Source organism: Rutilus rutilus (assembly GCF_951802725.1).
Source record: "Rutilus rutilus genome assembly, chromosome: 8".
NCBI lineage: Eukaryota > Metazoa > Chordata > Actinopteri > Cypriniformes > Leuciscidae > Rutilus > Rutilus rutilus.
The window spans coordinates 29,011,858-29,036,600 of record NC_140222.1 but is presented as its reverse complement, the minus strand read 5'-3'; the positions used below and the strand labels follow the sequence as shown (position 1 = coordinate 29,036,600).

The window sequence follows — 24,743 nt, the reverse complement described above, 5'->3', positions numbered from 1 at the left end:
GATGCAGCCCAGAGCTGAAGATATTGGCTTATATCCACAGCATCTACCAAACTGTTATTGGTTAGCCTACACTATGTTTTATCTAACAGGATTTGTCTACTTCAACATTACAAACTAAGTAAACAATAAATCAAATACGTTTTCAATGTTTATTGAACATGAGCTTAATGAACTTAAATTTGCTAAAGGTCCTTGCACATTGAAGTCCGAAATTTTCGCATGCGTTTTTTCGTATTCGTGAATATTCGTGATTCGGTGGCTCTAAACTGTCAAAACACCATTCAAAATGCTTGCTACGGACGCGAAAAACGCAGAAAATCGAACCTGATTCGATTTTTTTTTTGACGGACGAAAGTTTCGGAGGCAGTGTGCAAGCGTGCGATTGACATAACGTGAGGTCGTATTTATTTTTTAACGTGCGAAAATTTCGCATGCGAATTTCGGACTCAGTGTGCAAGGGCCTTAATGCTATGCTAATTTTAATCGCAGTTTCATTATTATTCCTAAGAGAAAACACATGCATATAAACCCGTATTGATCCCAATATGGAAATTTGGGAATTGCTCAAATGTCCATCCTGAGATCAAATGAAAATTTTGCGAACAACTCATCTTGAGTCATAAACAATAAGCCACCCTCCACCTCCCTTCAGTTCTAGTTTAGTTGTTTACATCTGCAGTTTGTTTATCCACGTCTGCCCCCTGCTCTGACGCAGTACCACACAAAGCAATATATCTGGATTAAATTATATATTCCTCCTTTCTCCTCAGGCAATTGCACCCTGACATAACCAATACACCGCAGTGAACAGAACCCCATTGTTCTCATATCATAAGCAGTTTTGCCTGAACTCAGCTTTTGAAAGGACAAGATGTTGCAGTTGTTTGTAAGCTGCAAGGGGAGTCAAATCTCTCTCTGCGTCTTCAGAGCTGCATTAGATGGTGCAATGAATGTAAATGAATGATTATTGATAACACCACATAGCAGCATATTGACAACGCTGCAGACCTGCAAAATAACATAAGGCGGAAAGCATATTGAGATTTCAAGATGATAAGCAGGGGACTTACCCTGACAATATATGAAGCTCCCGTGCTGCTGATCTTTTTGTCTGGGTGCAACCACCCCTGCGAGGGCTTATTGATGAAGCTCCCCTTCTGGGTAAAGTTATCTCCCAGCCATATTCCCTCCACCCTGTTCCTCCGGTTCATCCCGGTCCTGAAGCTCCCAGATCCCCCTGGACTCCCCTCAGCGGCCCCTGCACTGGACTCTCTTGGACTTGCCCTCTGCCTCCTGGCGGCCTGTAGGGAACAGGGACCCACACAAATAGGGTCACAGGAGTTGAACACAGCTGCAAGACTTGCCACAGGACCACTGGGGGCGGTCGCCCCCCCAAAAGCCGTAGCAGGGGAACTATCGGTTGGAGGCGCCCTGCTGGATTCCTTGCTGGAATTGGAGCCGGAGCTGCTATTGGACGGGCTACGGCTGAGCAACGAGTTGGAAAACTTCCATTGGGGCATCTTGGGAATGAGCATGCAGAAGGTAGTGGTCCCGTCCTGCTCGCCGTCCAGCCCGGGTGAGTCGGCCAACACCTGGGCCGAAGGCGGAGGAAGGGCAGCGGTCTCCAGGGGCGGCAGCTCCAAGCCAGGCGTGGACGAGGAGGCCACCGGCGTGGCCACCATCTTCCCGCTCATGGCTAGGCTCTGCATCAGGTCGTCGGAGGAGGTCACAGAGTCGTTCCGGAAGCGGCCATACTTGGGCTTAAGTAGCATGCCCGGAGGAGCGGTCCAGAGCGGAGAGGACAGTGGGGGGAAGAGGGAGGGGAAGGGGGGATGGCAAGGGAAAGGGAAAAGGAAAGATGCAGTGGAAGCAAAGGAGAAATCCACAAGGTTCTGTGCGGACTGAGTCTAGCCCTGCGTCCTCTCTCTCTCTCTCTCTCTCTCTCTGCTTTCTGACAGTTGCTCTGTCCCTTACTGTGGCTTGCTTAATCCCTCCCTCTCTTCTTCATTCCCTCTCTCTCTCTCTCTCTCTCTCTCTCTCAGCCCAGCTTGCCCCCACTCTCTTGATGATGTCATAGTGTTATGGTCTGTCTATTAGCCCTGCCCAACCTAGACAACATTAGCTAATGCACATCTGCCTGAGCACCTCCTTACAGCATCTTGCACTTATCCTACACTGACACATACAAAGCCATTCAGTCCTGCAGCAGCATTAGCTAAAGGCGATGTGTGCCGTTTGGAATGCTACAGTACTTTCCCCTATGCCTCTGAAAGGTGTAAATACTGTGGCGCTATCAAAACATCTTTTTTTTTAGAGCATCCCGACAACTAGCCCAACTCGACAACACTGCCGTGAGTTCGGCCGAGAAATAACAGTTGTTTTTCCAGTTTTGTTTGGTGATGCCAGTAGCGCATAAGTTACTGCCTTCACTGTTAATTTCATGGGATCAAGGTTAGGACAGTTAGCCCCTTCTGGTCAATATTGTAACTGCACCATCTGGCAGCAAAAACTTTTCACCATGTCTAGTTATTGATAATAATTTGTTATATTATAGTCGATGTTTTACCGGTACCTAATTTTCACCTACAAATGAAAATGTCTCCGTGTTAAGTTTTTCTTCAGGGAAAGTCAGTGGGGTCCGATGTTGTTTGGGCCCGAACACTTTTCAAAATATCTTATTTTATGTTCCAGAGAAGAAACATAAGAGTTAGTAAATGAAGACGAAAAATAATAATCTTTTTCATTTGAACTACCTCAAAAAACACAAAACTGACTTATATTTTTACTCATCTGCTGCCTTTTATAGTATGTCACAGATCAGGATAGTCACTAGTAAAAGGCTTGGGACTTTACCAGTTAAGCAATTACAATTGAGATGAACTGGAATCCTAGTGGTAGCTTTCTCTAAGATTTATAGACGTCCATGATTAATGCAAATTAACAATTAGAGCAAAACACCAAGGCCAACGGTATAATATCTAAGTAGCTTGTTACACAGTGCACACATACGAGTACTCAAGACATCAAGGCACCTTTTACACAAGTTAATATAGAATAACATAGAATACCTCACAACAGCATTACTTGCTTCTCCATCCAAACTGTGTTCTTCATATTGCTGCAGTATGGATAATATAACGATTGTTGAGACTTTCTCTGCTCTTCTCTTGCAGTCGAAGTCAAGAAAACATCTGAGTTGTCACATTTACAGCACTTGCGCAAGACGTGGTGCCTGTTTGACAAATAGTTTCTTCCCTCTGCACTGACGTCACTTTTTTCGCAACTGGCCAAAAAGTAAACGCAAAGACTCCACAAGGCCAAATAAACAGGAAGCACTCAAAATACTCTATGTTCCGTTAACGTTGCCTATGTGTGCAGACTATTTTGATGGAAACCTCAGTTATGTGGTGTTGACGAAGCATCACACTTGCTTCATGACTAACAAATGGCTCTTTTTTTCTTTTTTTTCCCTAAATCAACAGCTCTTGGGTAACCTCTCAAAGGTGTTGTGCAGAGATTTTGTTATTTTTCCATTTGTCACATGCATTGCTCGCCTAGCTGGGGTAATTTTAGCTTCAAGAATGGGGTCGCCGGGACCATTTGCAATTAGTGAGAGTGCACGTGCAGGGTCACCATCTGGATCAATACATTTGTTAAAAGCAAAACCACAAAAGAGTGCATAAAAGCGGGAAAATTAGAAAACAAGACTACTTCACTCATTCAATGTCCGCTTCTCCTCAGGGAGCCATGAATGCTCAGTTCTGGAGGAATCGGACACATTCTTCATATTTACCCTTATGTCACCATTCCCTTAATTAAGTAAATTATCGTGAATTGTCACACTAAAATCAACAATGCACCGAGGGCTACTGTGTGATCTCAGACTGCAAGATGCATTTTTTTTTTTTTATAAGTGGGATCATAAAAATAATTTTGACATAACGGACATTTACATATATTCAACCAGAGAAAATAAAATTTTAATTTATACATATCATCCTGTTGAAAAGTTTACATGCTTACATGGTTCTTAATATTGTGCGTTGCCGCCTCAAGCATTCAGAGTTTAAATCAACAAATTATTTTATATATAATTTTTTACTATTTCTTTTTTAAATGCCTTTCTGAATTAATTTTTTTTTGTAAATGCATTTAAAAAGTGGGATTTGTGAACTTGTGAGAGCAACTGTACATTAATATGGTACTAAAACACATTTTATTTTATGTTAGGCCACTCAATTTTTATATAACACAAGACAAGGGATTTCCACTTATTCTCTCTGGTCCTGAAAAACCCAGCACTAATACATGTTTGACCGTTGTACTTACAAACAAGGTCATTTTACCCAAATACTAAGACAAAGATAATCATTGATAACAGCAGTTTTCACTGTATGTGATGAAATAAGAATATTTATAAATGTAGTGGGGGAAAAAACGCATATTTACTGTGCCAACGTGGAAAATCAAGTACTACTTTTAAATCTGATAATAAATATTCCTACTGTGTAAAAGTCACATGTACATAAATAGATCAATGCCAGACAGCAGGTAACATGCACCTCATGTTCATTAACCTCATCTGCTCGAACGTATTATCAAGACATTAAACATCAAATTGTGGTAAACGTGGGTGAATGTGCCATTTTAATATTTGCTTTCTTAAAAAAATACCACCAAGTGAAAATACATCTTCCACATGGCAGGCATTTACCACATCCTCTTAAAGCACTTGTAGCAATGTATCACAAAATGCTATTACTAAATATATTCGTGTAGAGAAAGATTAAATATACACATGAAAGAATCCTACAGTAACTCACCAAATCTTGTACTGCTGTCTGCTGCAGGTTGCAACACCGGCTCCACACAAGCACCAAAAACACATGCGAACTTATGTGTTTGAATGTAGAGGAAGGGTAACAGCACATAAGAGTCGACAGATGTGAAGTTTGTGCCCAAAGGCTGAGAGAAACCACTCAAACCACAGGCTAGAATCATGTGTCCTGGTTCAGGAACGCACAGCATCACATAAACACACCTCCTGCAATGACATGCCCAATCACGTTACTTATGTTCTGGTCTTATGCACTTTAACACAAGTGTCAATATTTGTTAAGTTGAAAAATGCATAAACAACGTGTTGTACTAATGGTAGACGCTGCTAAGAGTTGTCGAAAGGTGGCATCTCAGTGTGTCTGAGGATAAAAAGCATATTTAAATTCTAACAAGCAAACTGTGCTAAATATTGTATCGGTAACATATGCACAAAAGCATTCCTCATTCGAATTCATAGCTTGAGCAAAAGTTATACGCGTTAACGGTGAAACGGAAACCGTGTAATTCATTAACAAAAGAGTCACAGAGGTTAACCTTTAGTTAAAAGTTCTAGCAAGCTTGAGTCGTTTTCTAAAACAACAATAGAGCACAGCATAAAAAGGGATACAATTCAAAAAAGTGTGTTCTGCACAACATGGCATCAAAAATACAGTATGCAAATTACTGCATCACACAAAGAGCAAATCATTTGTCATTTAAACTGATCGCTGACACACTGAGGAGTCAAAGACAAACAATAAAGAGACTTTCTGGCTTCTTCGCTTGGCTGTACTTCATTGTGTACTGAAACGATATGCGCTTGTTAAAAAGGTCACAGGAACACTGTGGTCAAATCAGCAGCCCTGACATTAAATGTTAAAGAGACGACAACAAACTAAAGAAGAAAAAAATGGAGCAAACCTCTGCCACCTCAAACAACTCAATCTAAAATGTGTCAAAATTTTCAAAAAGAGAACCATTATCTTAGAACAAAGCTTGATGCGTTATTAAGAACTTCTTTGATTTTGTGAATTAACTGCTTGGTGGAAAAATGTGATGCTTGAATTTTTGTTAAAGCACTTCTTTTATACAGAAGTTGCTTAAATTATACTTTTAAGCTTTTCTAGGTGGATGGACTTTTAGTTATGTGTTACCAATGTAATTCCTGTGGGTGTTTTGCTCTTTGTAAACTGTATTTTGTGGATCACTCCATATCTTTCTAGCATCGTTTCACGTGTATCGTATCAGATTTGGTAGCTCTAAATGGTCATGACAGGAGTTAGTTACACCAAGTTGTCTGATTTTAACAGATATAGGCCTGGTTTCACAGTGGTTTCACTTAGATTAAGCCAGGATTAGGCCTTAGTTCAGTTTGGACATTAGCTTGCAACATTACTTGTGCATCTTGAGACAAAACAATGGCTCTGATATATTTTAAGAAATGTCAGTGCAAGTTAAAACAGCTCAAACAGTCTTGTGGCTGTACTCGGAAAAACAGTATGTATTGTAGTTTATTTCTCCATTGACCTCCATTGTAAACATACGATTTTTTGAGGGACTTTTTTTGTAGAAAATCTGTCGAAAATTGTATTGAAATGTAAATTTAAAATACATTGGTTTACAATATATTTGAAAAATGATGTGTAATAATTGTATGTAAAACAAACAGGATAATAGTGAACTTTAGGAGGAGACTATCATTTGCTATGGTTTGATCATCTGACAGGATAAATGTCAAAAGTGCTGTCAAAGACCTTTTGGAGTAAAGAGAAGGTTAACGCATTCCCACTGTCATATCATATCATATAAGGTCATCAAAGTAAATTACTGTGCAGTTTACATAAACAGCATACAAGCCGGGTTTCACACTTCTGTATCACACTTACTTTCTTTCACACGCCTGAAACGACTAACGCGAGTAAAAAAAAAAAAAAAAAAAGTCCTACAAAACACTTTCTTGTATAGAAGATCTCAAGAGATGTGTTCAGATAAAACAAAAGAAGAATAAATCTGGCACTGACTAAATAAATAATTGGAGTGTTTTGCATTTGCACACTTTACCAGACCAACAGATCTTCTTCACGCGTGAACACCTGTCAATCAAACGCAGGCGCGCGCGGAGGGGGCGGAGCCTAAACGGTGACTGACTCACTCGACCTATCAGAGGCGCGCGAGGGACCGTTTGAGTTCAAAACTGAAGCGGCGCCTTTTACAGGAAAACATTGACACTCTGTGACGACCGTCCGCGAATTTTTCCGGCATTTCACATCGGATTTTGCCTGGAATTATCATTTAAGTTACCCAAAATGTCTTCAACGAAAAAGCAGATTTACTATTCCGACAAGTATTCCGACGAGGAATACGAGTACAGGTGAGGAATTTCACTCGTTTTTTCACTGATTTGTTCACTTCACTTGGTGACGTGATACTTCATGATGGCTGTTATGTCATTTGGCTGTTTCATATTAAAAACATCCGCAAATTATTGAATATTGTCTGTTTAAAACTTATTTTCCGGGTTCTGTCGTCATTGCTGAGTTGTATTGCGGTGACAAACTTTTTAAAAAGCTGTTTAGTCATACTCAAAATATCAGTCAGTCAAAGTAACACACTTGTCCCTCTCCTTCCACATAGACATGTTATGCTTCCCAAGCAGCTTTCCAAGCTGGTGCCGTCCTCCCACTTAATGTCAGAGGAGGAATGGAGAGGACTGGGAGTCCAGCAAAGTCAGGGTTGGATCCATTACATGATTCATAAACCAGGTTAGTACTTAACACCGTTACCTGTGGACGAGGGCTGTGTTGTAAAACATACTTTGACAGCTTAATTACTGTCTAGGTTGGCAGCTCTCAAGGTTTGAAACACATTTTATGTGTAATGAGTCAAATTGACTCAAATATCAGCAAACGCTGCCCATTATTCTCCAAAACCTTGATTCCACTCTTTTTATACAGAGCCTCACATTCTGCTATTCCGAAGACCGCTTCCCAAGGAATGAAATTTCAAGATTATCATCAAGAAGTTAAACTACATGGTTGGATCTGACCATAAGTGCATTTCTTTCCATAAGTTGTGATTTGTATATAAGTTTTATTATTTGCAGATCAATGGTACTGAAATGTTACTGCTCCTCCCCCTTTCATTCGGAGAACTGATGGCAGCAGGAGCCCAGGGGGAGTTGGCTGCCTCCTCCAAAGTGTTTTCTTTAGATCTACACTGAAGTCATGTAAAATAAGTTGGATGGTGTTTCAGGTCAAGTAATCGCCCCAGTCGTGAATAGAAGGAATAGTTTTTGTTGTACACTACGATGCTTTTCGTTGCGGAACTGCTTTTGTTAACATCTCCACCTTGTATTTTGAGCAGTCAACATTTGTTTGTTCTTCAATTGTTGTTGACAAATCAATAAATATTATTTTTATTAGCTCACTTGCATCCTCATTTGTAATCAGTGTTGCGTGACATTAAATAATGACATAACGATCAATATTTGTTCATGTAAAGCGACAGCAGATACTATATAGAAAATGTTTTTTAAATAGACATCACACTATACAAAAAATCTAGCTCTCTCTCATATATATATATATATATATATATATATATATATATATGAGTGTGTGTGTGTAGAATCAAATATTGAAAAAATATATTTTAATATATATAGCCAAGATTTTTTTTTTTTTTTTTTGTGGAAAAGCAACCAGGAACAGTCTTGGAAATTCATTGGTCAAATGGTGTGAGAATGCTGAATATTTCCAACATCAGAGTTTACTGTGTGAAATATATAAAAACTTTTTTAAGAATGCGATGAAATTTTTAAAGTGAAGTCAAGAAAAGTAGTATTTACATATACAGCATTCAAAATAGACCATTTTTGAAGTAGACGTCACAGTTGCGCACATGTTGTGGTAGCAGAAAAACTGGTAACAAGGAAGAAAATGGACAAGATCCATGGAATAAGGGGAAACATTTACGAATTCAGAATGCCAAAAAAAGATGTTCTTCATTTTTGAAGCTGTTTATAGTTGCAAGCCATTAAACGGACAGACTGAACTGATGAAACCTGTGATGATTAGCCTACTATCAAAGCATTAATTTGATGTAAAAAAAAAAAATATATATATATAGATCTACATGATATTCACATATGCAGTTACAGAGTGTGTAATGTATTAGCTCTACATTTAAAGCATGAAATAATATTTAAACTTTTAACATTGAAACAACATTTTTATATCAAAATTCAGACTTTTTTCTTGCTATCTTTGTATCACAATTTGATGGTGGGGGGGTCAGAATGACAGGAAATTCTGAGAAAAAAACAGAATACATCTTGAATTTTCTTCTCAGAACTGAGATATAAACTTGGAATTGCAAGAAAAAAAACTTTTTTAATATTTTTATTCTGTGGCTTGCCTCCAAAGTTCCTGCATCTTCCTGTTCTGCAAAACAGGGATAGCTGCAGGTCGAAGTAATGGGCGTGCCGAAAGGTGAATTGCAACAACAGAAACTTGACCCTAACCCACCCGAAAACCCTGACGGACAGCTTTCGCAACAATGAAAAAGACCTTTCTCTACGCCCCTACCTTTCGGCACGCCCATTACTCCAACCAGCAGAGACCCCCACCCTTGCTTTCTGCCACCAGGCCCACAAAACACCAAAATGGTCTATACTACTAATCTACCACTAATGGGGTCACAAACTCTGAGTGCCTGACCCCTAAAGAGAAAGCAGGAGGTCTGGGCTTGTGCACTGTCACTTTCTCTGGGTTATGACTTCCAGGACCTGGTACAAGTGTGGACTCCCTCGCAGCAGCGTGTCTGCCCAACATCGAGAACGCAGGCTGCCTCGGGAGGTAGACACTGGGATCTGTGCGGTTATATCTACCAGGACCTGGAGTCTTGGATAAGTCCTCGGCTGGACCTCTCCCAGAGATGGTGTAACTGGCACTGGATGTTTTGGTCAGGATGTGGGAGCCCATGAGGGAAGGGAGGGTGTATTTGTTGGGGGCGGGCACGGTGTCCACGGTGCGATACTGAGTGCGGCAGCCCATGGTGTGGGACGGTGGTTTGCGATGGGTGCTGCACAGAGGGGCTTTCTCTGGGCTGTATGCTCCTGGTCCAGGGGTGGAGAAGGTTCCTGCTGCAATTGTCAGATACAACAAGGGTAAGGAACTGTCAAACTCAGGGTTTCCTGGTGGTTTCGACATGAAGTGGATCAGTCGACCAGTAAATCACTAACCGTTTCAACAGAATGACACATTGAATAACCGACTTACCTCGGTTTTCCATCCTGCCATGTATGGAATAGGCAGGAGTGCCGTCCCTTCCAAAGCGAGTCAGTTTGGCATCAATATGATATTTAGGCCCCGGACTACAGTCAATGCTATGCACTGTACAATCAAAGCAGAATAAACAGCATTGCATCACTTAGGAAAGAAACCGTCACACTTTACATCACAGTATTTGTGTTGCTGAATATGAAAGTAAACTGTAATACACAAGAACTACATGTATTTATATGCAATTATTTAGTTAAATATGCTACTAGACCCTTTTGATTTTATCACATGCAATAAAATGTTGCAGAATTTTATAGCTAATGCCTAAAAATATAAAATGTCACTAAATATGACAGATCCAAGATGTACAACATACTGTAATATACTGTAATGCAAAATAATAAAAAAAAGTTAAGAGGTGCCCAAAGTGAATAAGCAAATAAAAACAGGTGCACCATCTGAAGTATGCATTTAAATTTGTAATATTTCAATTATTAAATTTAGCTTAAAGTATATGCAATACTTGGGGTAAAATACCTTTCACTGACTTCCTTTATGACATGATTTTAAATTAAAACAAACATAATTTACGATATGCGTCGCGTGTGTGTATGCTTACTAGGCCTATATGTATGATCACTATAAAATAAAAGGAAAAATTGTATTTTGAATACAATCTGGAGTAAGAAAAAGTTGCCTTGAGGCAAAATTTAACAGCATCATACCCTATTCTTTAAAATAATAATGTGAAATAAAATTATGTAATATGAATGAAATAAATTAGGTCGGTGCTTAGCAAAACTACACAGTAATGATAAGCAATGGGAATTTACAGCAGCTGTCTCCCTCTTGTGGTGACATTAGCAAAATACAGGATTATGAATTTCACCAAAAAATGAAAATTCTGTCATTCATTACTCACCCTCGTGTAGTTCCAAACCCGTAATACTATCGTTCATCTTCGGAGCACAAATTAAGATATTTTTGATGAAATATGAGAGCTTTCTCTCCCTCCATAGACAGCTACGCAACTACCACTTTGATGCTTCTAAAAATTCATAAAACTAATCCATATGAATTGAGCAGTTTAGTCAACATTTTCTAAAGAGACACAATCGCTTTGTATGATGAACAGATTTAATTTAGGCTTTTATTTGCATATAAACATTCATCAACACACATCAGTTGTGGTTAACGGAAGCTCAAGTTCTTGAGGTTCAAGTTCAACCAATGAGGTTCATTCTCGCGTTACGCAGCATGTTTGAGTTTCCGCAAGAACCAATGAGGTTTGTTCTCGCATGTCAAGCAAGTTCAGTTGAGCTTCTGTTTATGTTCGCTGATACATTTTTATATGTGAATAAAAGCCTAAATTCAATCTGTTCATCATATAAAGCGATCAAATCTCTTCAGAAAATATGGACTAAAACGCTCAATTCAAATGGATTAGCTTTAAGATCTCAGTGTCAAAGTGGTAGTTGCGTAGCTGTCTATGGAGGGGCAGAAAGCTGTCAGATTTGATCAAAAAGATCTTTATTTGTCTTCCGAAGATGAACGCTAGTCTTACGGGTTTGTAACGACATGAAGGAGAGTAATTAATGACAGGATTTTCATTTTTGGGTGAACTATCCCTTTAAGTGAAAATGTTAACATGGATGATTTGGAAATGTTCCTCATGTAAAAATCAGCTAAAAGGATTTTATAGAAAAATAGTTCCATTTATATTTGCATTATTCTCTGTTGAATTTATTTCACTGCAAATGATTTCACTGGCTAAGTCATTACAAACTCACTGTTGTTACTCATCCTGCCATGGAAGGAGAAGGCAGGACTCGTTGACTTGGTAAAATCGTGGCCTACAAAGCCGATGGCCGGTGGAAGGATGTATCGACCAGGCCCTGGCCCTGTAGACAAGATTGGAAAACACATGTCATGTGTGCACAACATATGCACAGCCCTACTTGTGCAAGTAATCAGAAACATTTAGTGATGCATTTTTTGGCAGGCAGTTGTGACAGAATCTGTTAGGGAGATTCACACCCTTTAGATGCAGCCCAGGAGGAATGTGAGCTCATCGCAGTGGCGTGATGGTTTTTCCTGGAGTGGAAGACAGACAATGCCTTTGGCTATCTTCTCTGATACTACCAGGGGAATGCCATGACATCAGCCCACAAATGTTTGTGTGCATGAGAAGGGCTACTGGAAGCACAGAACATTCTTTCACATTTACTTCAGCATGTTTTGTCAGGCCTGGGCACAGTTATGGTAACCTCCCTGAAAGTGTGAAAAAGTAACTCCTCTCCATTTAAATGAAAATTTGATGTTGACATAACACTGGAAGCATAATATTTGTTACAAAATACATCACTATGTTTGCTATAGTAACTTTTTTTTAAAGAAAGAAAAAAGGTCAATATCAATTAGCAGCTCAATTTTCCCTAAGCACCTTTACAAACTATGCAACAGTGAGAAGAACCCTTAGGTCAACCAAAATTATTGCGTTTAAAGCTATTGTGATATTTTTATTCACTTTTTTAAAACATATTTAAACAATACAACAAAAACAAGAGTTCTGTTTTTCAATAAATGATAAGTTAATATTGAGTAATATATATTTGGACGCAATATGCTGCCAGTTACTTTGTCTATTTTTGCTCCGCCAATGAAAATAGTTCCAAGCATAGAATCAACCTTCACGCGTCTCCTAACGGCACACCTTTCTGAATGAAGCAGTTTGTTTAACGAATCGGTTGACTAAATTATTTAATGATTCACTCATAAAGAGTCAATTGTCGCCACCTAGTGGCATTAACGATGTAGCTTGCAGAAAGAATCGCTGAAAATTCTCCCCTCAGACCTTATTCAGAGCAGCGCCACGACAGGTATGAAAGTGAGGCCGAGGGATAGACTTAATTATCGGGTTTTCAAAGGCATACGCTGTAAAAACCTGTATAAAGCTCCTAGATCACTTATGTTTTTGCAGTGTTTCGTTAGCAGAACAATTAAAAAAAAAAATATATATATATATATTTTATAAAACAACAAATAAAACATTAAATAATAGAATAACCCACTGAAGAGATGCATGTCTAACCCTTAGGCCTACAGCCTCGCTTTTATTCTCGTTAAAAATCAAAGATGGCGCTGCTGTGAATAACGTCCATATGCACAGATTAACGGTCCACTAGCGGACTGATACAAACAGTGAATAGTCCCAGTGCTGGAACGTCGGTTCACCAATTTGATTGGACAAGAGGCAGCATTCCACACATGCTAATATTTGCTCCAAACACAAGTTTCTTACATTGAAGGTAAGATTGTTGCATAGCACATTTATAAATTCACATTTATATTTACAAATATACATAACAGCTCACCTTTTTCTCTACCAGCAATGACCGGACGCTTCCTCTCCGTTTCACTCATAGTCACGGTCGCATTTCTGTTTAACCATTTACTTCAAGAAATACATTGTCTGTTAGCTGCAGAATTTGACAGAGGTCTACTTACTATCAAATCTCTATGCCAACTTTTCCATAAAATTAAAGTTAACAGAGCTCAAGGAGGAGTTAACATTCACGTCAGTATCAGTTGTTCCAAGCTGCAAAAACCCAAAGTAGGTGTAGATCTTCAGAATAGCATCAAAGCTGAGGTGATGGTTAGTAGAACCTCTTCATTTTCATCTTCCTAGCTTAACTAAATCAGTTGGAAATTCTGCTTTCTGACCTCTATTGAATTGGACAAGTTCAGTCAAGTTCTCCACCGTCCACCATCGGATAATGTCAAAACCGAAGCCACCCAAGTGGAAAACTGATGCTTTGGAGTAATCTTCATTCAACCTGACTGACTCAATCAGGGGCTGCCAAACCCATTAAATATACAAATGCGTTTGAGAGACAGAAGCACAAAGGTGTCATCACTTCAATTCATTGTCATGTAACACTATCTTCATCAGGTTATCCCTCCCCTCACTTACCCTTTCTTTTTCATGCTTTTCTCTGTTCATCAGAGCAGAGACGGACCATCATCAAGCATGGGTCGCCAGGGAGACCAGCCGCTGGGGGCCCCCCTGCAAAGCTGCATAGACAGGGCCCTCATCAACTGAGAAGCTAGAAACATCTGAAGAAACATCTAAAAGAGTATGTACCACCAAATATCTATCCAACTGAAATGCGTTGTATAAAATTCTGGGAGTGCTTTTAAAAATCACAAGAAGTTTGAGGGAAGTTAGGTGAACATATTGCACCGTTGCACTGACCAGCAAACAAACATTAAACATTAACAGTGCTGTCTGATGCTGTGGTAACTGGAGATGGATGTCAACATAGACAAACTCTCACAAAATGACCCAGCAGACGCAGAAACACAAGGGGTCAATGTGTTGCTGGGACCTTTAAAAAAGTTTCAGAGAGCTTTGAAGAAGCTGAAGCAGTTAACAGGGGTTTTGTTTTATTGCGCCAATGAGTTGCTCACAAAAGGGGATTAAGAGATACTCTAGTTTAAACAAGCAAATGCTTAGCGTATGTACACAGCTGAAGTGAACTTCAGGCTTTACACATCCAAGAACCATTAAAAAATTAAAATAAAATTGTGAGCAATGTTAGCCTATTTTGAAAATCCACACAAAATAGTCAAGCTGAGATATTATTTTCAACACACTATGATTTGGTACGCACTAATCCTAATTTTGCATATTATATAGAACGGGCAGTATGCAAATTGTAATTCAAGCATAGCAAAAGAAAGCTTTCACACAACACAGATTGCATATAAAGTTTATTCTCGTTGACTTTGTTGTATTTGATATCATTGAAGGTTAAATTCATCTTAGGTCCATTCAAATTTACAATGATTTTCAAAATTCACATAGGCCACTTTGCGAATTCATTTTCTGCATATGGGAATTTAAATACGTCAATGTTAAGTATGTTAAACAGGTCTTTGAGAGTAATACATTCTTATTGATACCTCAATGCATAATCAAATTTACCAATATATTTAATTAACTTAATGATCACAGAGGCATTTTGTTTGAAGTTCTGCGGGTGCATATTTCGTATGGGCCTATCGATTTTTATTTAGTATTGCAGTTTAGTCAAAATAGCTTATATTCTGTACAAATCATATTCCAGTTTATGTGTCAGAGTTTGTTTTCGCTGATTCAAAGACTAATTTAGCATAGGGTGACTGGGAAAGAAGCTTATTTATCAGCTGCAGTCTGCTCTCAGGTGAATGAACCAGACATCAATAAGTAAAAAATAGTAGCTACACACCTTAACACACAATTTCGTAAGAAAGACCTGCTCTGGAAGTGCACTTTCAATCATAGCACGTTTTAACGGGGTGTAAATCCACACAAGTAGTTTGTGTTCAGAAAGAAGGGAGGATCTGACCATGGAAATGAGAAAATAAAAAAATGAACCATACGAACAAAGGCACTAGCCACAAATAAATACCACAGATAGAAAACAAAAACAATAAAATATTTGATTCTTAGGTGAATTATACTTACAAACATAAATACTGGACTATTAAAACTAGATTACAAGAGGAATACAAGGAGACGTCATACCATCACTAAACGTAAAGAGCTATGGAAATTAATTTAAAAACAAAGAGTACTGATATTATTTCTCTTTCCAAACACACACATACACACGCAGAGCTGTCATCTTGCTGGGGGGCGCCTCTCTTTTCCAGCCCTTCTTTCACACAAACATATTCACAGAGAATGTACAATGTGGAGCTCTCGCATTTGCTGCTGGTGGCCAAAGGTCTCTGTTGTAAAGGAGGCAGAGAAACAGACAAAAGTTGCTTAATATAAACGTAAATGATGTTTTACATTTCTTGGATGAAAAAGTTCTTTAAGTGACAGCAATACATGAATTGTATTTCACCATCGCTCAGGTGAGTCCTTTGTGTCCACTGTGAGGATATGTCCACCCAGAAGTTGTGCGGTGTCTTCCACCTCCTCTTCTATAGGCACTAACTTCTCCTCACTCTCTGGTGAAAAGCTGTCCGTGTCAGGGTCGTACTCGTAAGAATAGTAGGACACTTCAGCCATAGAACCTGGCTCCTCCTCTCCTATGAAATAAAAGCAGTCAGAACAGTGTGCTGTCTTTGACAAAAGCATTGTTTGATTTTTTTTTCAGGGATATTCTTTTTTTCTGGAAATCAAGATCATTTTTTTTTAAGAATTCCCTTATTATGGCTGTGGTGTACCTCAAGTATATGTTTTTGGGCCGCTTTTCTTTTTTCTAAAAACATGTTTTTGCAATTAAATTGATATTTTAACAGTTCTTAATAAAAAAATATATATAATAAATAACTGCAGCTAGCAAATATCTATTGCCAGTCAAACATGACTGAGAAAAAAAAAAGCGTACAAAATGGCCAGTAGGGGGCGATCCTTGCATATACCGTGTGTATATCTATATAAAGCAGCAACTCAAGCTGATTCTATTACTGTCCTATACTGTATTTTAATAGATCAAGTGTTTAAATGTACCTCTAATGTTAGGAATTCATAGCTTGGGTATCTTAACTCATTTATCTTTCTACAGAGAATGTTTGCAGGACTTTAATGTAAAAAAAAAAAAAAGTCAAATCCCAGCTTAGAGACTTTTGTCAACACAGCTGCTCAGCACCACTTAATCATCAAGGATAATAAATGTCTTGCTTGCGGTTTGGAATTATACCTGAAATTGAAGGCTGCTCATTTCCATGTTTTCCTTTGAAAATAATATATAATTCATACACGTACCTAAAACTAATGTAACAGAAAAGTAAAATAAATGTAAATGATCTGTTTTTCAAATCTTTTTGAGATTTTGTTAGGGTTAGACATCACTGCAAGTCATGATTGTGCTTCAAAAAGCATGTTCGATCTAAGACTAAGCTAAATCTGTGTCTAGAAAATGCTCTCACAGATTTCCAAAACACACATTTCTGCTACGCAGGTGATCTGAGTTTTCCCAAACATATTTACAAATGACAAATCCAAGAGTCGCCTCAAGCATTAATAGACAAACAGACTTGGTAATTACCTCAAGAAAAAAAAAAAGAACTAAATTCTTGCAAACATTTAAACAGGTGGCATCCAGGTAAAGGAAACTTAAACAAAATAAAAGCGGGCCAAAACCATAACCTTGAGGAACCCCAACAACCACAGCCCTATAGACACATTTTCTCGCCCCAAACACAACACAGGGCAAGTCTTAACAGCTCTACAAGAGACTGTCTAATCAGTCTGGGAGTTTTCCAGAGGACACAGACGCACATACCTACACACACACACACACACACACACCCTAGCTGAGTGTGCATGTGATATCATGAGCACTTCTAATTTGCCTTAAGTACTAATTGTGCTACTTAAATGGTTGTAATGTTTTTTTCCTCATCAAATTACAACCATTGAGGGTAATACACTACAAAAATAATGTACTTCTGTCCTGTTTTCCAATAAAACTAGCTAAACGATACATTTTCTTGAGAAGCAATATTGTGAAGACTTAGTTTCAGAGAATATATCTTTAATTAATTGTTAATTCTATAGATTCATAGTGCAATTTCATGTTACAATCTGTCCAATGAGGTTATTAAAGTCAAGAATATGAGGGATATAAATCCTGCTAAAGATACTATAGTACAGTATTGATCTCCAACCTGGGAACACTTAAGCAGGTTCCAGGGGCTATTTGGAAATATTTAAGTTTTGCTTTGTTAAATCTGTAAGTTGCGAGTTCAGATGAATGATTTCAAATCAAACCAAGCTAGCTTTTGCTCGCAGTTAATGGTATTTGAAAAGGCCAAACCCTATACAGGAGGGTGCGAGTTGAGCGACAGGAGGCTGGGATGCGAATTATCCGAGCATTAATGTAGTCTGGGCTGATATGCAGGCCTGTGCACGCATAAGCTTCTTTGCATGTAGTTTCTGATTGTTGAACTTTTCAACACCTGCCCATGTGTGGCACACGCTCACACCTGCAGGGCACTGACGCAGATGTGTTCAAAGAAAAGTAGGAAGAGGAGAGGATGATACCTGCAGGAATGAGTATAGGTTCCTGTTCTGGTTCTTCTCCTGTAGCATGTTCTCGCTCTTCTACGGCCTCTCCCACTGAAGGATGACAATACATACGTAAACAAGTCAGATTCATGTTCATTGCAATACTTTACGTTAATTAGATACATTATTTGCTTAGTGTTTCATATCTGGTTTCCAGTTCCAGGTCTAGAATCATTTGTTTGCACTTGTGATGCCACTTGGTTTGATATTTTGATGTGTGACAATGAGACATTCTTTTCAACCAAACAGCCGTTGTTTTCAAGTAGATCCAAAATAATTAAATGTACGAAATAAAACACAAAAATAAGCTTTAAATAATAACCCCATGTTAATTTTCTCATATTTTTCACTATATTATATTTTATTATATGAAGTCATATGAACCAATTTAACAATAAATGATAGTAAAGTCAATATTTACCCATGTATATTCTTACTAAAACATTTTAATATGAAAAATGCGATGGAGACTTCTAGAATCCACAAAAGAATCACTGAAGTGAATTGATCCCTTGAAACAACAATTTAAACTGATTCACAAAAATGAATCAAACAGACCAACAGTTCTGAATTTTTTATAAGTGCACTAATAATCCTGAAATTAATTTAATAATGCAATCTTTAAAAAAATCTTGATGCCAATATATATATATATATTTTTTTTTTACAATATTCACGTTACTTAAAATAAACCAGCTTATGCATATTTTAAAAACATTTTACTATATTAAAAAAAATGCGATGTGGAGACTTCTAGGATTTTGTTTTAATGATGGTCAACAGAAATCACAAAAAAAAAAAATTATACATTTTTTAAAGTCACAAAAATAAATCACACTGGCCGACAATAAGACATCAGAATTTTTTTAAACATCACCAACAATCTTAAAATTAATCTAATGACACAATCTTTAGGAAAATTGGTGCCAAATAAAAAAAATCTTGAAAATAATCACAATATTTACAATGTTGCTTACATTCAACATGTAAAATTGTTTAAAATCATTTTTAACAAATATAATTTTTTAATAAAACATTTTAATATAGAAAAATGTGAGACTTCTAGGAACTTTTTATAGTGAAGTGAAACCCCGAATATATAAAGTTAATTAGGTGTGTAAGTAGACTAAGATTAAAAAGACAACAACCTAAACCTAGACCAAAACTACTTCTGATTTAGGGTATATACCCTGCATTTCACAGCTTCTAAAAACTTCAAACACCAGTCTCTTTATCAAAATCAGGGGACCTGCAAATAAAACAATCGCGAAGCCCTACACGGTACCGCGGCCTACCACATTGGCACAGATTTCCCGCGTAACCTTTTTTGTGTCCCCTTCCTGATGGCGGTCCTCTGTAAAACAAGAAAGCCCCTTTGTTGTTGGTCCGCGCGTCGGAAAGGAATGTGACAGGATTTTTCTAACCCTCTGCCCCCCCTTTCTTTTCACTGTTAAAGGGCCTCGGACAAAAGCACTCTGTCATTTGGGGAACCCTGTAATACACCATATACTGGTGTGTATGAGAGTATGTATGTGTTTATATCATCTGCAAATGCAGCACTTGAACAGCTGTTCCTACCAAAGTAGATACACACACCTCAGTCTTTCTCGGTTTGCGAAAACAGGGGTTTGATTCCTTGAATCGGGCCTGTCTGGACACGGATAATTGCAAAGCACTGAAAACACTTTGATTGTCTTTGATGCGCAAGTGGATAAGGCTTTAATCTCGCCTGTTATATGAGAAAAAAAGAAAAGAAAAGAAAAAAAACAGCAACCAGATGTCAAGTGGCAAGATACAAACTCTCAACAGGAGACCAATACGACTCTCTGGAAGCTCTGATCCACATAACAGTGATCCGAACAAGTGACCGGATTCACGAAACCTTTTTCTTACCTGCTATTTTATTCTTATTTTAACTTAAGAATGAAGTTAAGATTTATCTTTTTTCTTAAGATTGTGCTAAAGACACAACATAAGAATAATTTGAATTCCTGAAAAGAATATTCTTAAAAATGATCATAAATACCCTCCTAAAGTAAGGATATCCTCTAATTTCTCTTAAAGTAGGAAGCAAAGGTATGCCATTAATGAACTTATTGGGTTGTTTCAAATGTTAAGCATTACAGTGCTAATGCAACAGTACACTCCACTTAGTGGCAGACTCTTTAAAATTAACTTTTTAAAATACGTGGCACATTAGAAATCCCTGACTCTGTGTGCTGGACTCCCAAAAAGCCAGTCACACCAAAAATATTATTATATAATTTGCAGGCAGTGCAAAAGACGTCATTGCGTTGAGTTGAAAAGCGAGTCTTCCGCAAGAACCGCTATACAATCAGATACTGTAACACCGAAGCCTGTCATTTTCTTATTAAGAAAAAGATTTAGAAAAATATGTTCTTGAGTAAATATTTGAGATCTTAAGATTTTTTCCAAGAATGGCACTAAGGAACATTATTCCAAACTTCTTGCAATTTATCTTAAATTTCTTAGTTCCTTTCTTAAGAAGATTTGCTTGAATCCATCCCCCAGGTCGAAGGTTTGTTTGCCCGAAACATCTGCGGTTTTCCTCGCACATGTCAGTGCTTGTGTATCTGAAAGTCCTGCGAATGAACCTCTTAAAAGGAAGGAAAAAAACATGTCTCTAATTATGCAATGAGCATGACTTCATCTAAGAGTGTCTGGAGAGGGTAGCACCTGGTTCGAGATCACATGGCATAAATCTTGGCGAAAACGAGTTTCGTAATGAAACGGTACAGCTTTACAAAGCTTGGGTCCTTAAGATGCGCAAAAAAAAAATGGGGATTTCATATCTTGCAAACACGTCTACGCTATAAATTCACATGTAGGTTGCAGAACTTACTCTGTGGGCAGTGGCTGAAGGGCATCTGCTCTACCCGTGTGCCGTTTCTGCAAGCGGACACCTCCATCTGACACTGATTCTGGTAGATCTGGCCGTCAGAACCACACACTGGCTCGCCGTCGTAGCCGCAGTCACGATAACATGTACATCGCTCGTAGTGTTCCTCCTCCGGACAGTCAAAAATGTTATTGCACTGGCTGCCTTGCACAAAGCCTGGGGGGGGGGGGGGGTGGGGGGGTGGGGGGGGGGGTGAAAAAGTCTTTAAATGTCAAGTACAGTATGTGCTATTAGAAGTAGATATACTAGAAGACAAAGATGTACTGACCTGTCCAATGATTGCTGGAGCTTTCCACTTCGTTACATGTGGTGCCGTCACACAGTTCTCGCGCTAGTGGGCTGCTCTCGCTCACGTTGTAGAAACGAGTGGCTTCAAATGCTGTACAAAGTCAATCAAAATGTGATTACCATATTCCTAATAATAGATTACCATATTCGTATACCAAAGTACAATGGTATTACCATCAAAAAAAAAAAAAAAAAAAAAAATTTGTTGTACTATGGTACTACAACGGTACTCTTTTATATGCAGTAGGATTGTCCAAACCTACCTGGTTCATAATAGTCATAGACTTTCACTGGTACTGGAGCTGTCTTGCCCACAATATACTCCCTCACTGCATTGAAAGCCACACAGGTCATACACTGACTGGGAATCTGTGGAAAAGACAAGAGACCATGGGATTTTACACCAATTCTTTAATACGGCCCCCTGACAAAACACCTGGAGTTATATGAAACTTGAACCTCAAGTTTTTAACATACAGCTCTCAAATTGTGTAAATGTGCAGCTAGCGCTACACCAAGCTGTCATTATGCAACATTAACTCACCTCGTCAAAGTAGAAATGAACCTTCCTTCCGTCAACGTCATACCTCTTTAGCCCCACTCGCTTATCCATCAACAGCTGGGAACAAGATTATTAGAAAGAATGATTACTTAGCACTGTAAACAATGCTAACTTCAAAGCTAAAGCTAATGTGTCATGTAACAAATGGTTTTGTCTTACAGTACACTCATTACAAGGACAATAATACCCATGTAAGCTATTTTATGAATGTGGCTAACTTGGTTAGCCAGATATGTTTTGGGCAAGATTCTCCAAAACAAGCCAGCATTTAGCTAGCTACGTTAAAAGGAGAAATTAAGAAAAAGTCACTTTACCATCAGTTGTATGATAAAAGTAAACTAAGTCTACCAAAAATATGAATGGTTCATTTGAGTGTTGTGAAGTTTACTGCACTTTATATTTCCTCTAGTTATTTACCTATAGCGGCTAATGAATCGGAAGTCTCACACATTCACAGTAAATGGCATACGTCCGTATTGAAAAATAATGTGGATAGATTAGTCGCTATATTATGCGTTGTGATTCTTCCCATTGATTTTCATACATTTTCATTTCATAGACAAGTGGTCCATCTCTTTACCTTCATACTGTATATCTTCTCAAACCTGCTAGCTATCACACTAATGTCACTCCAAATTTGCATAAAGTTGAATTGCTCAATTTTGCTTCTCATGTCATGCACTCAGTATGTGAGTATCTGTACACTGCTTCCTCCCAAATACATCCTAACATCCTATGTGTGTGTGTGTGTGAGTGAGAAAGAGAAAGGTGGCGAGCACTTGGACAGTTTATGAGGGGTCCAATGTGAGCTGGCGCCACAAGGACACATTCGAACATAAACACGGATACACAAACATACACAGTATGACTACAGCCCCAAATAAATGACCAAGAGTGATTTCATTTGTCCAAAAGCCACAGCAGAGAGCATGATGTCTGAGAAAGCCTTGCTTGTTAATGTTGCCAAAATAAAAATCTAAAAAAGGAAACTTGTTGCTTTGCGGACCAAAGATCGTTGTCGTAATTGCAACATTTATAGCACTGTTCATTGTAAAAAAGTATTGATTTTCACTGTGGAATATATGAGAAGCAAACAATCTTCCAAGCATGTCCTCCCCCTTACTATAAATTAAAACAATGAGACATGACGGTGTAAGCAATCTCGCTTCCCATAGCGAAACGAGGAATGTGAACAGCCGGGGTCGTGCAATAAACATAGAGCCAGCCAGAGGTGGCTGTGTAAAGCCAGCTCGTTACTGGCTAATGGCGCTAATGAGACACGTTCCACCGCGGTGAGCGTCGGAGTCAGCTCACGTTATACGGCTCCAGAGGTAGCGTCGGTTTACTAGCGTGGAGGACATGAGGCCTGGGACCTATAACATGACTAATGAGGGACAATCAGTTGACTGGGGACAATGGTGGTGACCTAAACCAACCTCCATTTACCCACATACCCCCAGCTGGAGGAGGAGGTGGGGCTGGTTGACCCCCCCCCGCCCGAGCATTTCCTGTTCTAGGCCGCTGTTGTGGACATTAAGGTCCTGTGGAGGGTCTGTAAGCCCAGCTGGAGCTGCATAACCCTCACATTTGATTGTGGCCAGAAACTTTTATGAACTAATAATATTTACAAAACACACACATATAACTGTCTTCATCCTCAGTAATAAAATATAAATTATATTCATGTTAATTATATGCCAGAGGTGTCAATAAAATAAAAAACATAACGGCCATTATTATTATTATATCCTAAATAAAGTCCAGTTAATATATAATAATTCTGATATTTACTGGACTTTATAAAGAATATAATTATAGCAATAAAATTGTAATTACATGTATTAAATAAAAAAAAAATATGTTTTTATTTTATCTGACAACCCAAATATGAATGCCCATTCTCTGTGTGTTTATATGTGTGTGTTCGTGAGAGAGTGAAAGACTGATAAATTCCGCGCCATACTGCCTCCTTTGAAATGGCCTCCAGATGTAAACTCTGTCCATCTGCCAAGAGGACACATGCAGAGAAGGAGAGAGAAAGGGAAAAAGAGCGAGAGAGATGCACTGTCCTATTATAGGGACACCTTGTCAATCTTGTGTCTTTATAAGCTACCTTAAATAATGTGAAATGTGAGCGTGACAAAGGATGGGAAGTTAAGATAATACAGAACAATAAAAAAAAGAGAGAGAGAGAAATCTTACCCTCTCCAAACTTTCAACATCCGCACGGAAGCCAGATAACAGAGGGACTTCTAGGACAGCCATGTTGGATGAGCCAGCATGCAGCCACCTGAGGAAGTACAGGGGGAGTTGGACTGTAAACATCCCAGACAGCATGGCAACTGATACAATGTTGAGTTTTGATCCAAACCATCATTTTGGTTGAGATTGAAATTTCAATGTGTGTTGGATCAGCATTGAAATTTTGATGAAAGTCAACATCACACATGGGTGACATTGAACTAACAGTGATTTGTAGTTGATGAGCACAAGACCTTTCAGGCATGTATCTCTGCAGTGTTTCTCAATCAGTGGGGCGTTTTCAAACCACAATGGGCATTTTCAACCGCTTTACCCGGTTTATCCACTGGGGGCTTGGTTTAGGGGTGGGCCTTCGTGATTTTAGCAAGTCTGTTGAAAAATGGTTGGAATTTTTTTATTGTAGTTTGAAATTGGCCACTGATTGGTAAACGCCCATATTGGTTTTGCATGTGCACTTCTCAGTAGTCTAATGCTTCCTCATTAGAGAGAAAACATAGGCGCATCCTATACAGAAGTCTTGTTTGTTGAAGCACCTGACATACTTAC

At 38.6% G+C, this 24,743-nt stretch overlaps 4 protein-coding genes across 6 annotated transcripts in view; 1 reads left to right on the top strand and 3 right to left on the bottom strand.

Moving 5' to 3' along the window:
- shc2 (SHC (Src homology 2 domain containing) transforming protein 2) overlaps positions 1-5,044 on the bottom strand; it is a 16,661-nt gene extending 11,617 nt beyond the window's left edge. Inside the window, exons 1-2 of one of the 3 annotated variants that reach the window (XM_084416617.1) lie at positions 4,824-5,044; positions 1,071-1,301 (exon numbers count right to left, since the gene is read on the bottom strand). In XM_084416617.1, coding sequence (XP_084272743.1) covers positions 1,071-1,301; positions 4,824-4,931 — 339 coding nt within the window. In that variant the 5' untranslated portion in view covers positions 4,932-5,044. Of the gene's footprint in view, positions 1-1,070; positions 1,919-3,068; positions 3,221-4,823 lie in introns of those variants that run through there. The other 2 variants (XM_084416618.1, XM_084416616.1) reach the window with 2 other exon arrangements.
- A 1,950-nt stretch (positions 5,045-6,994) lies between these two features.
- Positions 6,995-8,239, top strand: cks2 (CDC28 protein kinase regulatory subunit 2). Its single transcript, XM_084416619.1, has 3 exons — positions 6,995-7,189; positions 7,453-7,580; positions 7,773-8,239. The coding sequence occupies exons 1-3, from the start codon at positions 7,125-7,127 to the stop codon at positions 7,814-7,816; spliced, it is 237 nt and encodes a 78-aa protein (XP_084272745.1). The 5' UTR covers positions 6,995-7,124; the 3' UTR covers positions 7,817-8,239.
- Positions 8,240-9,494: 1,255 nt separating this feature from the next.
- Positions 9,495-13,523, bottom strand: cimap1d (CIMAP1 family member D; the record flags this gene model as incomplete). Its single annotated transcript, XM_084417732.1, has 4 exons — positions 9,495-9,961; positions 10,098-10,211; positions 11,891-12,001; positions 13,475-13,523. The coding sequence occupies 4 exons, from the start codon at positions 13,521-13,523 to the stop codon at positions 9,495-9,497; spliced, it is 741 nt and encodes a 246-aa protein (XP_084273858.1).
- Positions 13,524-14,856: 1,333 nt separating this feature from the next.
- Positions 14,857-24,743, bottom strand: part of cpamd8 (C3 and PZP like alpha-2-macroglobulin domain containing 8) — a 36,714-nt gene continuing 26,827 nt past the window's right edge. The window contains exons 36-43 of the mRNA XM_084415921.1: positions 24,138-24,225; positions 21,918-21,992; positions 21,637-21,742; positions 21,354-21,464; positions 21,029-21,241; positions 18,142-18,216; positions 15,995-16,181; positions 14,857-15,875 (exon numbers count right to left, since the gene is read on the bottom strand). Coding sequence (XP_084272047.1) covers position 15,875; positions 15,995-16,181; positions 18,142-18,216; positions 21,029-21,241; positions 21,354-21,464; positions 21,637-21,742; positions 21,918-21,992; positions 24,138-24,225 — 856 coding nt within the window. The 3' untranslated portion in view covers positions 14,857-15,874. The remainder of the gene's footprint in view (positions 15,876-15,994; positions 16,182-18,141; positions 18,217-21,028; positions 21,242-21,353; positions 21,465-21,636; positions 21,743-21,917; positions 21,993-24,137; positions 24,226-24,743) is intronic.